This window comes from Dermacentor andersoni, chromosome 8 (genome assembly GCF_023375885.2).
Source record: "Dermacentor andersoni chromosome 8, qqDerAnde1_hic_scaffold, whole genome shotgun sequence".
Taxonomy (NCBI): domain Eukaryota; kingdom Metazoa; phylum Arthropoda; class Arachnida; order Ixodida; family Ixodidae; genus Dermacentor; species Dermacentor andersoni.
Genome location: NC_092821.1, coordinates 25,464,017 through 25,480,276, shown reverse-complemented (window position 1 = coordinate 25,480,276; position 16,260 = coordinate 25,464,017). Strand labels below are relative to the sequence as shown.

Sequence of the window (16,260 nt, the reverse complement as noted above, 5' to 3'; positions counted from 1 at the left end):
CTGCTACTTTCTTGTGTGTTGTAATTATTAAATCTAGTTTAACATAGCAACCATCTTTATTGCCCCTGTAAATGTCGTGCGATTACGTGTAGCTTCTTTCCGACAAATCTTGAGTTTTATATGCTTTCGACTTCTTACAACAGTCTGTTACCTCTCAATGCGGCGATGAGAATTATGTAGACGTTTATCACGAGGCAACCTCCTCCCCCCTCCCATTGATCGAAGCCTATACAAAACTCCACGCAGCCTTGGCTCCGGCTGTTGACTGGTGGACAAAAAACCCCTCTAGCTGAACCTGACCTGAACTAGCCAACGTCGAAGCTTCCCGTGGGAATGGCTACGACCTCGGATTTCCAGATTGCTACTTGCTAGCGCCATATGCGGGTGCGAACGTGTAACATAGGAGGCGGAGTTGGGCGGAACGATGCGATGTCATGGGTTGTATTTTGATGCCGATTCGACTAATGTGATTAACCGCGATACAATCATCAGATTCTCTAATCTAGTCTCATAGGGAAGACGACAGTAATAAAAGCAGAGACCTTTGGTGCAGTGAGGATGAGCTGATGCGTCCTCATCTGAACTTCAACATGCTGGAGTGGGTTTGCTTATCAGGAGCCAGGACATACTCATTCGATACATACTCATCCGGTGTTACTGGCCCAAACGCCACCTCAAGTCACTACAAGCAGCAGAATTACTGTTTAGCTCGAGAGCGTGCAACTTCCATTTTCCATACTAGTTCTGGCAGCAGCAGCTGTTGGGCTAGTTTTTTTTTTCATAGCTGAACCAGCAAATTGGCGCAATAAGAGACTGACACATGGAAGGGAGGGAAAGAGAATTGTTTCATCTTGGTCTGCCTTTCTTGTGTTTGTGTCTTTTATTGCGCTAATTAATTTATTCAGCTAGCTCTCCTTACTGGCTGCCGTATCTCGAGCAAACGTGATTGAATTTTCAAATTTATTTCTTCAACACATATCTGTTGTTAGTAAACAGTGAACAGAATTTTACAACGTTCCCCTAAATAAACTGACGAAAAATTATTAGGATACTCCCTAATGCGAAATTCGAGCTCGCTGTATACGCGTTTTCAGTTCGCGATACATTGGCTTGCGCGGAAAATTTGTCTCGTGTGGCACGTTGCTAACAGAGTGTGGCGCGACTGCCTCGCTAACCGGGACATCGCAATAGGAAGCGCGTGGGTGTCTGGACGCGATTCCCAGCAGTCGTCGCAAATATCTGCTCATGCAGCGCTTTGTTTCGATGCAGACAACGCCGGCTACTCTGCCGCCATCTGGTAGATTTTCTTTTTGGGCTTTAGAGAGCTTAGCTTAGCTTTTATTCTTGGGATTTTAGAGAGCGAAGAGAGCTCACGTTCTCTTCGCTCGACGCTCGCCGGCGGAACGGGCACCTAAGAGCTGGGCCATAGTAAGTTAAGTTTCTCGGGCTATATTTTTCTACTAATGTTTTCCAAGCTTTACTCGATATTTATGGCGGACAAAGCAATACCATAAAAAGAAACGTTTCGAAACTATAGGAAGTATTATGGATACCGTATGGGAAGGCACTAGAATTATTCTAACCACCTGGAGAAGGGTGTAAAAAATAAAATTTGTCATTTTGGATTCGTTTTCCAGCTTTTCTTTTCGGTTCAGGTTCAGCTACACAGAGAAAGTTACATCGCTTTAAACCGGTTGAATGTTATCGGTACCGGACCATTGTTGTTCAAAGAAAAAAAAAAGAAAATTGCGTGCTTTCAGCATACGGCAAAACGCGAGTCCTTTTTGGAGAAACCTAGAAGTTCAATTAGCCATTGGGTAGCACAATAGACGACAAATTCATTTTGCACGTTCAATTATTCGAGAAACGAAGTTCAAAACGCATCATGCACTGTTCTAGTTAGGCATCTCGAAGTTCAAACTTTTAGTGGATTTTGTGGGGGATTATGCAGCTGCCAATGCATGCCCCCTTCATTCACTTTTTACTTCCTGGGTAGTATTGGCACGAAATGGTGGTCCTGATTTTTTGCTTCTTAGACCTGCCTGCTATGAACACACTAGTTGATTTTGTGCCTTTAAGTCTGGAAGCGGAGAAATTTATCAATGTACTTATTTTTCTGCGTTTTACATGTCTTGACATAGCTGTTTTTAGAAGACAATGCAGAAAACAAAGGTATTGAATAAGAAGGATGGGGATCCAATACAAATTTTGCAATAAATATGAACCAAGACTATCGTGACGCTGTTAATCAAATGCTATATATGTTTCTGAGGTTGGGTTGCGTGTCTGTAGCACAAGGAAGAAACTCGCACGTGCGCATGCGCTCATTCCGCAGCTAACCATGCTACGCAATGTGACACACGAGACACCACTTTAACAAATGTTTTTGGCGTCGGTCGGACAGAAGTCAGAAGTACACGTGCGATAATGCATGGCCTCACAATTAGAGCATAGTATGATGCTATGCTGAGAGGCTACACCCCACTGTCGGCTACCTAATTTATGTTCTTTAACTGTGAGCCACGGGCATGAAAGCTTCGGTCTGCAAAAAGAAAAAAAAAGAAGACTTGGCTTTAATTATTCGTTGGGTCTAGCCACGGTTGGCTTAAAATCCCACAACTGCAAAGTGGGCTATGTGGGATGCTGGAGTCCGGAATTACTTTTACCCCTTGTGGTTCCTAACGTGCATATATATATATAAGAACATGAGAGTTAATTTCTGCCCCCATCAATCTACAGCCGAGACGGCTGGGAATCAAACCTGTGACCTCGGTAGCAGAATGTCATAGCCAGTAAACAAAGTGTGCGAACTCGTCAGAAAATGATTTGCGCACCATTCCATATCTTTCCTATCAAGCAGCTACACTGTGGCCTGTGGGGCAGTCGCACTTGCCTGCTTTGTTGCCCTTTTCACAGCAGGAACAGCTGGGATGGTAAAGCTAGTCTCGGCAATGGGCAAACCATGCGAGGCCACTCTGGCGGCAGCGCGGGGGCAGCCTCTGGTGATGATAAACGAGTCCCCAAGAGCCGGCAGTGGTGAAGTGCCTGTGCAAATCCAATGACAGTGTCACCCCTTCTGCTCAAAAGAAGCGAGGCCAAAATATATTTTAATCTTGACTTGGTCTTCAATATCAAACGGAAAAGAGCAGCGGGCAACTGAAGGTCATCGCAATCGTAGTTTTTGCCCACTGCAGCACAAAAACTTATTAAAAAATTCTTGAGTATTACGTGCCAAAAGCACTTCCTGATTATGAGGCACGCCGTAGTGGAGGACTCCGGAAATTTCGACCACCTGGGGTTCATTAACGTGCACCTAAATCTAAGGACACGGGTGTTTTCGCATTTCGCCCCCATCGAAATGCGGCCGCCATGGCCAGGATTCGATCCCATAACCTCGCGCTCGGCGGCCCAACACCATAGCCACCGAGCAACCATGGGCGGGTTCAAATACTTTTTCTAGCGACCTGTGCTTCCCCTGTTTTGCTGACCCCATTTTATCCATTCAAATGGCCTTTTCTCACCACACTACCTATGATAATCTGGCATTCTCGACTGGGCTTGGCACCCATTTAGCAAGTCTTAAAGCAGACTGGTTATGTGCCCTAGACAAGGCCTACCCGATTTTATTAATGAAATTCGTAAGCAGTTCTATGCCTCCCCAGCGAGGAAACCCGTCCGTCCGTGACTTAAGACGATCGACGATCGCTTTCAAGATAGGGCCCCATGCAGCCAGTGAATTGACAATCGTGATGCCTCGCGCTTCAACGCGAACTAAGCGGGGATGGCACATCGCACACGAAGCTATCAGTACTTGGCGTATTCTGTCCCCATCGGATATTGCTTTCAAGATAGGGGCCGTGCCATAGGCAGCCACCGTCGGACTTCGGTTGATCACAGTTGATAATGGTTAGCATGGAGAGGAGACAGCGTCACCGACTACGCACGAGCTCTACCAAACGGGACGTTTCAATTACGTCACGTACTACAGCACGCGTCGGCCCGTGCTCACCTTCCACGAAGCAGCGGCATCATCCCAACGCACCATCATGTAACATCTGTGAACTTTGCTACTACTCGCCTCTTCGCCGGCTCATGCTAGTTTCTGTGAACAATTTGGTGTTGCAACAGTGCTTCACTGTTTCACGATTCCTTCGCGGCACTTCTCGCGGTTATGCCAAACAGCAGCATGAGACGGCGACGAAAGAGGATCATGCTTTGTAGAATGGTTGTAGCATGTTTTGCGTGTTTATCATTTTTTGTGTATATTTTAATGGAATTTTGCCACCTATTGCTTATATAACTTCCAGTTAGCCCTCTTACTCAATGCCCCATAGCGCCCTGTAGGGTGCGTTCAAATAAATAAATAAATAAATAAATAAATAAATAAATATATAAATAAATAAGTAAATAAATAAATAAATAAATAAATAAATAAATAAATGCGCATTATTTAGATATCTTCAGCTGGAGATTCTGCGTTCAATTATTTCTCCCCCCTGCAGCTAGAAGTTTAAATACCCGCAATTGCCCTCCGGTTCATAACACTGCCTCTGAAATGTTACGATCGTTTTCTGTTCCATGGCTTATTTATCGTCCGTATCTACTTTGCTAAGACTCAAGTTTCAGTCACATTGGTGAATAAACGCCCTCAAGTGAAGTTATGAACAACAACAATAATAATAATAGTAATAATAATAATAATAATAATAATAATAATAAAACGAGCAGTCGACAAATTGTATACAAAGCATACAGTCAGCAGAGGACGAAGCAGATGTGCAAGCAGGCGTTAAACAACGTTCGAGGAGCCTAGTATGCACCCCCGCTTCATTAGCTCTATTTTCGGTCTCTTCTGACATCGCACAATATCCTAGTAGATAATATTTCATGGTCTCACTCCGAGGCGAACAATGTTTATGCTAGTGTTATTCCATACCTTCCATCACATAATGTTCGATAGGTGTGTTCGCAAAGCAGCTACGTCACAAACTCTCCAGAGATGACATTGGGCCACAGCAAGTGCTGCATTAAATATATACAATGGCCAGCTGTAAAAGAAAGAAAAGGAATTTTCACGTGTGGGGAAAACAACTTGCAGGCAATTAAAAAAAAAAGAAAGTTCGATGAACGTAATGTTGCACTATGTAGTGAAAGGAAAGTGATTTCTAGCATGAAATTTCGCGAAAATGCTATAGTTTCTCGCAAGTCTCACTGAAATTCAGCAAAGCCTATGATGATAATACAGGAGAACAACCAATGTATACATCACTCTGAAAGAGTGCATTGCAAGCAACGAAATTACGCTCAATCCTTACCACATCCATATTTTGAAACAAATTTTTAGTGGTTTATTTGTGACTTCAAAATTCTTACGTTCATTTTGCTTTTAATTATTGCCTTGTGTTATTGCATTATTCGTTATTTTTACTAGTAATTTTATACGGCAAGATCCACTGTATTATTTAATAGTTTTTTTTTCATGCTTCTAAATAACTATTTTTGGTAGCAGTTAAAGTCACATATTGTATAGGTTTTGCGCCGCCTCAATGTAATGCGCATGTTCTGTGGCCACAAGGCAAACCCTCAAGGCAACTTCGACAGCAGCTTTCATGAAAAGGAACGGGCAAAAAATAAAATAAGAACAGCCACTCACTGTCTAGAATGCCGTCGTCTGGGCAAGCATTACCGATGTGGTGGCAGCGGCCGTCGGCCCCCCGGTGTGAAACCTGCGGGTGCACTGCATCATTCCGGGTGTCCGAGGGTGGCGACGTTTGTAGTACACCTTCAGGTGATACTGCAGCTGTGGCATCCTCGCGTGCCCCAAAATGTTCGAGTTCTTTGCCGTCGGTCACAAGGCCTGGGCTGAAAGGCGTGTCTCCTGCACCACTGGTCAACACTCCAGGGACAAGTGCAGCAGGTCCAGCTGTGTTCCCCTCACCGGCCGGGGTGTCTTTTGGATGCGCTGCGTCGGCATTGTCGAGGGTAAAACTCGTCGCAAATGTAGGGGCACTAGGGGACGTCTGAAGTGGCGTGCTCGTGTACAAAGAAATGGCTCCCAAATGCTCCTCAGCAAAGGCCAGGCAATCCTCAGTCCTGCGATTTCGTTAATAAATTATTTAAGTTTTTTACATAACTACAATTTAATGTTGCAAACATGACAGGGCTTGGCAGATTGTGACGAGTTAACTGCTTGTTAGAAAACGCTTGTGGAAATATTGGTCTGGAAAATATTCCGTTATTTGTACATTTAATGAGAAACAAAAGTTATTTTACACGTCTGCACAAGCTGTTAAGTGAAATGAACAACTTTCTAGACATAGCAGAAAGCCTTGTCTAGATGTGTTTGGCAAACCGACAATCATTTATAAATTTATAGGCAAGTGCCCAAATCTTTCCGACTCAAACTGTAGCAAATGGGTCATATTAAACTGTGGTTTTTTTACTCGCAACCAAAAACTATTGATTGCATGGTTTGCTTTTGATTGCCGGGTTACCTTGCATATTCTTTTACACATTCGGCAATTTGAAAAAGAAAAGGAACTTAACAGCTGTTGGCAAATCTCTCCTGTCTTCTCGAACCGAATAACCCAAAATGCAGTCCAGCCAGTTTACGTGAGTCAGAAAAAAACTGAGCAGAATTAGTTGCCAGATATGATTAATGACCACTACGCTGACACACCAAGGCCTCAAATTTTGGTACGCACCCCGAAGTCCACATTGTTTTGTGAGCTAACACTACAGTTTTAAACTTCCTACGAGTTTTCTATGGGTTGCTTTTATTCATTATGTTGGTCACAATGCTAGCGCAATGTACCATGCTTGCCTTTCTTTGCAATTTTCACTCAAGTAGGGATACGCTGACATCAGCTCAAGCATCTGGCAAAGCTTGCCTAGCTTTACGACTTTATTATAGGCTCTTAACACTTGTGGACGAGTGTGGCCTACAGAAAACACATCGAAACAACATTTTCGCTACCCGACACTCAAGCACTTTTTCAGGCGGCAGTAATGTCACTGCTGCATTGTAGCTGCGGTGCTACCACATTGGTAATGTAGGGGAACTGCATTGCACACTTCTGCTCTATATGAGAAAAGAAATGTATTACGCCTACGGTGCTCGCGTAATGCGAATACGTGGAATCATTCTCCTCCTGCGGCAAGTTGATTTTTCATCCGCTTTCAATTCCCTTAGTTTATATATATTTTATTTCAATTTGCAAGTACAAGTAATTTCCTCTTTCCTTTCCGATGTAAGTTCAAATCATGCATGGTCATTCCTCAGGTGCTGTTAATGTGTCCATGCAACAACGTCATAGATATGTTTGCCACTACCTAAGTCTAGCCCAGCAGGTGATCTGATATATTCCTTTTCACTTCCTTTTACGGGTCAACTCAATCCATTACTGTGGAATCTGCCTCTACTGCAAAAAGCCTCAACAACCTCAGCACCCCCGAGGCTTCCAGGCATCTGAGTGTGTGTATGCGGTGAAACTGCGCGGTTAGAGCTCTGGCGGCTTCGTGCGCACGCCTAAACCCAAGCACAAAAGTAACCAGATGATCTGAAATTTCATGAACCGCAGTGGCGCCATCGGATGGTGACATTCGTCGGGGACCACAAGAAAATTTGTTCACCCGTAGGCACACGTATAAGTGAGGTATGTATCAATGCAGGTACATGCATTGACTACAATATACCACATTGTGCACGCCATACAAAGTATTTATTATAAAGAAAGGAAACAGTCAGAGCAGTAAATGGTGCGTGCTTGATACCGGCTCTGCCACTTCGACTTCAAGAACGCTATTGCACTTTACACGCAGCGATGTTATTTGCTAGCCTCACGTTCTTGGACGTCACCCCGGGCACGCACAAGTGCAAAGCCACTACTCCAGCAAACAGGAGTTTGGGCATCAGTAAAAGAGAAAAAAACCGCAAGGGGACAAAAATAGTACATCAGGATATCAATGTACAGCACGACCAAAAAATGTCATGATAACAAACTCTACAATTACTATATAGTGTAAAATGAAGAAAATTTGAAAGAGCATTTGCAAAATGTACATTAATAAGTGTACCAACTACGGCCGCAGCCAGTCGATTCTATTCTAAAATTGTTTTGGGGAAAAAGTGCTTTTGAAAAGCTTAGTTCAACAACTGTATTTCCTAACTTTGAGCTCGTAATCTGTTCGTCTGGATATATTATGTGGCTGAAGAATATACTTTTTATGGTCTATTCCAATTTGGCCAAAAGATATATTGTGAAAAAGTTTCAAGCGTAAAGCCGGCCTTCTCTTTTCTAAGGTGTCCCATTTTAATGTTTGTTTTGCACTAGGAATACTAAGGTTTCTGTCATAGTTTCCAATTACGCACCGTGCTGCTATATTCTGAACTCTCTCATGTTTATCTCGGTCAGTACACGTAGGAGGGTCCCATACGGTACATCCATATTCTAAAATGGGTCTAACATAGCTTTTGTAGAGAGGATCACTAGCCTGCTGGGGAAAGAGTTTTGTCTTGCGCCGTAGAAATCCTAACACTTTGCATGCCTTTGCTGTAATGCGCCTGTGCCAACATATGGACGGTGTGAGGAATACACCCAAGTACTTGTACTCGGAAACAAGCTGCAATGGGGAACCAGATAGATAATATTGTCACGTGGTGGTGACGTTGAAGAAAGAACACAGTAGCAATACTGTGAACAAGAAAACTAACTTTTATTGGGCGAACCTGTGCCCACAAAACAGGCTACACTTATAGCGCAACGATAGCGGCGAACACGCTCGGCGATCGTCGAAAATCTGCTCAGCGGGTCAAGCGCGTCGGCTTTTATAGAGCAGTCGTCGAATGTTCCAGACTAATCGTTTGGACCCGCGTGCTTTCCACAAAGTTCTACACCATTCGCGCTACGCGATGAAATCAGATAACACAAGGTTCGGCGACAACAGACAGCCGGGTAGAAGCATCGATAACTTTCCAGAAACGTCGGATACATGCAGGCGCGTCCCGCGCTGTGCGATTGCATTTGTTAAGCGGCGAAACGTGGTCGCCCGATAAAGATAAGTACACGTATCAATATACGGCTTCTGGCATACAGTTTTTAGTAAAGCGCATGTGGACCGTTTTCTGTGTGTTTATTTGCATATGTGACCCTCTGCACGATTTTTTAGTTTAACTAAATCATTTTGCACAATAACAGTAACGGCAATGCTTGTAATTTCACTATATATTATCAGATCATCAGCAAACAATCTTACGGAAGCAACAATAGTGTTGGGAAGGTCATTTATAAATATTAAGAAAAGTAATGGGCCCAGTACTGAGCCTTGGGGGACGCCAGACGTTACGCGGGCCGCACTAGATCCTGTGCCATTTACCACTACATGCTGAAACCGCAAAGAAAGGTATTTCTGAATGCATGCAATTACTTGTTCAATAATAATAAACCAACGTAGTTTACATAGAAGGAATGTGTGATCCACCAGGTCGAAAGCTTTTCTAAAATCTACAAACACCGAGTCAACACAGGAACGAGCATCCAGTGCACCACCAGCTTCATGAACGAATTCTGTTAATTGAGTTGTACAGGAAAGCCCTTGCCTGAAACCATGCTGTTTCTGATTCAGGAGGTTATGATTGGTAATGTGTGTCACTATGTTACTGCACAAGACGTGCTCTAATATTTTGCAGACAATACTTGTTAGAGATATCGGTCTGTAATTGCTGACTAGTTCGCGAGGCCCCGATTTATAACCTGGCACAGCGCACGCCATCTTCCATTCGTGCGGGAGGACCCCGGTGTTCAATGACTTAGTATCTTAAGAAAGGGAGGAATGAACGACACACACAATTGGAGAAAAGCGCCTGTCAATCCATCAGGCCCCCCTGCTTTGCTGGAATCAATACGTTCAAGAAGAGACCGTATTCCACTTTCATCAATAATTAAATTATCCATGTTTTCAATGACCTCGTTAGCAGAAGGATGTGGAATTGCGCTCGAGGCACTGGGTGAGAAAATAGAAGCAAAAAACTTGTTGAAGCAGTTGGCTTCTTCAAAGCTATTTTCTATTTCCACTCCGTCATGCTGAAGTGATGGAATACATACTTTGTCTTTTCTATTACATTTGACGAGACTCCAGAACAGCTTTTCTTTTGTTTGAAATTGAGAAGGCAAAGCGTCAAAGAATTCTTCTTTTGCCTGGCGGATTTTTGTTTGCAGAATTTCGGTTATGGTCGCAAGTTGACCGCAAGTTTCCGAAATTGAGTTTCTTTTATATTTCCTGTATATCCTATTCATTTTACTAGTAAGGCGTCGCAGCACACCATTAAACCATGGCTTAGATTTAGCACGCCGTTTGGTCTGCCCATAACTCATCATAACCATAACCCATAACTCATCAACGCCGATTGTTTCAGAAAGTATTTCGAATTCAGAAAGGAATTCCTGTAATGGAAGTCCTATTTCATTTATGTTGGCTTGGCTGTAATTTTACATCCTTCTGGCTCCCGAGCTTTGCGTCTTTTCGTACGTCAACTTCATTTCACAGACCACAGCTTTATGGTCGCTAATGCCTCGCACCACCAAAACTTTCCTAACCCAATTTGGCTGATTAGTTAAAATTAAGTCTAAGATGTTATTTTGTCTCGTACCTTCTGTTACCACCTGGGTTAAGGAAAAACTGCTTAGTATCATCAACAATTCCTTTGCCACTGCAGATGTAGCCCATGTATTAGAAGGGTGCTTATTGCAAGAAAGCTCTGGGATGTTAAAGTCCCCGCCAATCATGTCATTCTAATGAATTTTGCTGCTGCTCGGTATCTCATTAATGGATTTCCACGACAACAACGAAAGGACAGGAATCAGAGTCACTCACGAGTTGTCATTTTTCTTGAGAGCCTCGTGTTCTGGAGACTCAAAGAGCTTGCAGCAATCTGTGCTACTGGTCTTGAGCTCAGGGCTATCGAGGGTGAAGTCTACCAGTGTGATCTGGCGTGTGTCTACCAGAGGTGTTGTGGTCAGCTCCTCCAGACGTTGCACGATGCGCTGGGCTTCGCGAAACGCCATGGAGTTGCTCATGGGGGGAGTCTCAGGTGTGGACAGCACGCTCCCGAGAGGAGTGTGCGGCGAGTCAGCCTGAAATGAAAAGACCGGTAACTACAAGGTAAACGATCCAGTGAAGGATAGGTAGGATGGCTGATCCAATACAGAGTTGTGCATTAGCCGACGGAAAACGAGACTAAGAATTGTGGGACGCAAACTGGGCGTACAAGATAACCGGAAGCGAGCACAAACATGCACAAAGGGCGCACAATGGAGTTTGCAAGCCCCAACGCTTGGTTGCAGCTTGCGTCCCCTAATATAGAGCTCTAGCACTCTCAGGTCCCCTCACAAATTATAAGCATTACAAACAGACCAACGCAGTGAACGTAGAGAAACGCTCACACCGCCTCTCCACAATGTAAAACCGCTGCGCGGTCCTAAAGCCGTTTAAATTTTAAAGGAAAATACGTGCACATCTTTCCTCTTCTGGGAGGCTGACTTCGTGCCAGTGCAGCAAGGTCACACGTATAGATTGCTCGGCGCGATACAATGTCCACAACGTCAATAATTATGACATATAACTTTGGTAAATCGTCTAATGCAGGAAACGCAAATCCACCACTGGGTGTTTGCGACGCAGCAAGAAAGGCAGAGGAAAGTAAGTGGAACTCCTGACCTACACTGTTTGCAGATCCCCCGCTATGGTATGGCAAACGGAGAGAGAGTATGCATGCCGTGAAACTCACCTCCCGCCAGCATCTTTTCGCAACAGTTCGATTTCTTCGGTCTCCTCTAATACTGAATCAATTTCAAAATAAAAGTGATAAACACCTTACAATTTTCTGTAGATAACCAAAATAAAGGTTCTCGCAAGGGGCGCTTTGTCGTTGCGAAGCATACCTGGAGCGTTGACTGACACTGTAGTGAGAGGCCCTAGATTCCTTCCGATCCCCCGGGGACCATTTACCACGCACCCAAAACACGGTACAGGAATATTTCTGATGCATTCTCTCTCACTTCGAACACGGCACCTCACCTCCACATCCAATCAATAACCGTATTCTCGGCAAGACGCTACAGAAGCTGAGTCACAGTCAACTTAAAATGAAAACATTTAAAAAGCGCATGAACAATCGACGTGTTCGTTTTGCTTGTTAGAGTGCGCTTGTTGAAAGACATTTCTGCGCGACGGAAGAAGGGAAGAGAAAGTAAGAAGGACGCGAGGTGAGGGTGGGCCTCGTGAAGATCGGGGTTCAGAAATACTTACAGGCGAATGGTCCATAACGTTTGCTGCAAAAATGCAAGAAGATGTGAGAACTGAACAACGTAAACACAAAGATTAAGATAATAAATGTGGTTTTATGTGCAAAAGAACATGGCAAAATTACAGTGATGGCGCAGCCGAACTCGAACGCGGCTGCGAAACTAAGCTCCTGTTTGCATAACATGCGACACAAAGTTGGAAGAATATGTGAAGGCTCCCATCCCCCCCCCCCCTCTTTCTTAAAGTCCGCGATGAGCTTTCAATCTCACACCGCACCTCTCTACGTAAAAGTCAATTTTGCAGTCACTGAGATTTCCGAACCAGACGCCGAGGCCGGTCACTTGCAGTAGAATCTGACGGTTCATTTGTCGGTCCTTTGTCGTTCTCACTTGTCGAAGAATCATCACTGGCTGTCTCGGTTTGCAAATATTCACAAATAGCAGGGATTGATTGTCTATCTGAAGTGCAAGGCCTGACTTGAAAAAGTGCAGAGACAACATATTGACACAAAAATGTGGGGCTCCCGCACCGCAGAGCAGCGTGCGCAAAGGTCGGCGCCATGAAAGACGATGAAGTGCGTAAGCTGCATGCTCTTCTTCTGGCCCGCCATTAAAGAGAAACGTTTATTTTCTAACACTCCGTCTCCAATCTGCGTTACATTTTTTTCTGGTCGAGATGTGGGGTACATGCTACCACTCCCAGATCGAACACCGTCTACAAGCCCAGTACGAAGTCCGGTCGAGCAGACTCCTGTGCACGTACGGACAAGCCGCCGACTTCAAGGACTGCCACCTGAGCCCGAGCCACAACCCAACCAAGTCAAAAGGATGAGTACGTCAGTTCCATCATCTTCCTCGACCGCGCCGACCGAGGTCGTCATCAACCAGCCGCGAATCCCCACGTCCTTCCATGGTGACACCGAAGCTGTGGAGGACTGGCTCGATCACTTTGAGCGTGTCGCAGAATAGAACGGCTGGACTCCAGAGCGCAAGCTACGCAACGCCTACTTCGCTCTCGATGACTGTGCGCGGACACGGTTTGAGAACCGTGAGGCGGCCCTACCGACATGGGAAGAATTCCGACAGTAGCTAATCGGCACATACGCCAGCCTCGATCGCAAGGAGCGAGCTGAATCTGCAATTCAGGCGAGAGTACAGCGGCCGAAGGAAAGCGTCGCAATGTTTGTCGAAGATATGCGCCGACTTTTACGACGCGCGGATCCCTCCATGCCGGAAGAAAAGAAGCTCAGGAACTTGATGCGCGGTATCAAGCAAGTGTCATTCGGTGGCCTGATACGCAACCCACCAAAGACCGTTGCGGAGTTTCTCGCGGAAGCCATTACATGGAAAAGGCACAGCAGCAGCTAACATGGCAGTACAACCGCGACGTGTCGACCCTATCGCGTGACCCTCTCGCTATGGCCTTGGACAATAACGACGCCTTGCGGGAGCTCATTAGGCTTGTTGTTCGAGAAGAGCTCCAAAAGCTTCAGGTGGCTTCAGCATCGGTACAGCGACTCGCTCTGGCCGAGGTCGTCCGGAAGGAAGTCAGGCAGGCAGTCCAAGTCCCAGAGCGAAGCGAGACACCCCAGCACGAGGTACGGGAGCCACAACCTCGCATGTCGCATGCGGAAGCAGCGCGAAGCTCGTTGTTCCCGATTTTTCGCGATGTGAGCGACGTTCCGGACTTTCATGGTGGGCGCCCCGTTGAATAAGCAACTGGTGACTTCAGGCCTCGCCGCACGCCATTCATGGCTGAAACACGACCACACCGCAAGAGCGACGTATGGCGCACCGCAGACCGCAGGCCCTTGTGTTTTCATTGCGGCGAAGCCGATCACCTCTACAGGGCGTGTCCTTACCGCCGAGCTAGGCTCTGTGGATTTTCGCTGAATGCGCCGTGTCCGCGCAATCGCGAACGACCCCTGGAGACTGAAGCATGCCTCGCGGACTCCAGGACCTCGTTTTCCCCATGATTCTGGGAACTCCGGTCACCGTCACCCGCCCGAAACAGGTCTGCTAGCCCCCTCTTCACGCCGAGAGCAACGAGGCGTCGCTCGCCCAGCCCTGCCTCCCGGGAAAGCTGAGTCCAGCGACCTGCCGAGGTGAGGTCGCTGACGTTGCGAACGCTGAAGATCCTCCGCTACGACGACCGCGATATGAAGTAATTGAGACGAAGAGAAAGCAGTGTAGTTCCGTATCAGTATCCTGCGACGTACCAGTTACCATAGATGACCACGAAGTCACGGCGTTAATCGACACGGGTGCGGACACCTCTGTTATGAGCCAGAATCTCGCGAGTATACTGAACAAAATTTCGACGCAGTGGACCGGAACTCAGATTCGTACTGCAGGAGGGCATCTCATAACTCCAGTAGGCCGGTGCACGGCGCGAGTCGACATTCGGGGCTTCACGTACACCGGCGACTTCGTCATTCTTCCTGAATGTTCAAAGGAGCTTATACTCGGCATGAATTTCCTTCAGGCGAACGGTGCCATCATCGACCTGCAAGAGTCTAGAGTCAGCTTCGCTACTACGCAAGCCATAGCGAACAGTAATGACGACGACCATGACGTCGCGCTTCGCGTAGCTGACGATCACGTCACGTTGCCACCCAAGAGCAGCGTGCTTACCTTTGTCCGATGCGACATGGACCACGACGGCTAAGGAATTGCTGAGGTGAACATGCTCCTGCTTCTTGAGCGCCACATTTGTACAGCCAGAGGGCTTCATCAGGTGCGAAACAAATGTTCAGTCGTTTTTCTAACAAACTTTAGCTACGAATATTGGCATGTACCGCGAGGAACGACGATCGCATTCCATCGCGAAATCACTGATGTTACTGACATTGCCACATTGGAAACCGCATCGTCTCAGCAATCTGGGTTACGCAGCCTAAAAGAACGGGTTCACACTAGCGCCGCTCTGCCATACCACCAGAAAGATCGTCTACTGAGTCTCGTGAATGAATTTGCGGACTGTTTTTCAACGTCATCCAAAGTGCGGCGCATGTCCATCACAAAGTGCCGCCTCATTACGGACGAGTCCGCACGTCCTCTTCGTCAGCATCCCTACAGAGTGTCTCCAGTGGAAAGGGAAGCGATCAAGCATCAAGTGAAAGAGATGCTCCAAGACGACGTGATCCAGCCATACACCAGCCCGTGGGCCTCCCCTGAAGTGTTAGTCAAAAAGGTAGATTACAGAAAGTTGAACCGTGTCACCAAGCGCGATGCTTATGCATTGCCACGCATCGACGACGCATTGGATATTTTACAACATGCCAAGTTTTTTTCTTCGTTGGATCTTAAATCAGGATACTGGCAAATCGAAGTTGATGAACAGGATCGTGAAAAAACAGCGTTTGCGACACCAGACGAGCTTTATGAGTTCAAAGTTCTCCCCTTCGGTCTCTGTTCCGCACCTGCCACCTTTCAGCGGATGATGGACACCATGCTTGTTGAACTCAAATGGCAAACATGCCTCGTATACTTGGACGACGTCGCCGTGTTCTCGAGCACGTTTGACGAACATCGACGAACATGACGAACAGAGTGTCCTCGCTGCGATCAATACTGCCGGTCTTACCATAAAGCCTGAGAAATGCTACTTCGGGTTCTAAGAGCTCAAATTTCTTGGTCATGCTGTTGGTCCTCAAGGCGTCCGATCAGATCCCGACAAGTTAGCTGCCGTCACCGAGTTTTCACCACCCATAGAGAACTAGGCTGTCCAACGCTTCTTCGGTTTGTGCGCATATTATAGGCGCTTCGTCGAGGGATTCTCGAGAATTGCTGAGCCTCTGACACGGCTTACACGCGACGATGTGCCTTTCATTTGGGCGGACGAGAAGGAGCAATCGTTCAATGAATTGCGCAGGCGTTTGCAAGAGGCCCCAATACTTGCTCATTTCGACGAAGACGCTGACGCTGAAATTCATACTGACGCCAGCAATTCTGGTCT

General features: G+C 46.2%; 1 protein-coding gene across 1 annotated transcript; it reads right to left on the bottom strand.

The window, feature by feature from the left end:
- Positions 1–2,860: 2,860 nt before the first annotated feature.
- Positions 2,861–15,036, bottom strand: LOC129383588 (uncharacterized). Its single transcript, XM_072284046.1, has 5 exons — positions 14,937–15,036; positions 12,307–12,329; positions 10,873–11,132; positions 5,654–6,093; positions 2,861–3,045 (listed from the first exon to the last, which is right to left on the bottom strand). The coding sequence occupies exons 1-5, from the start codon at positions 15,034–15,036 to the stop codon at positions 2,861–2,863; spliced, it is 1,008 nt and encodes a 335-aa protein (XP_072140147.1).
- Positions 15,037–16,260: the final 1,224 nt, after the last annotated feature.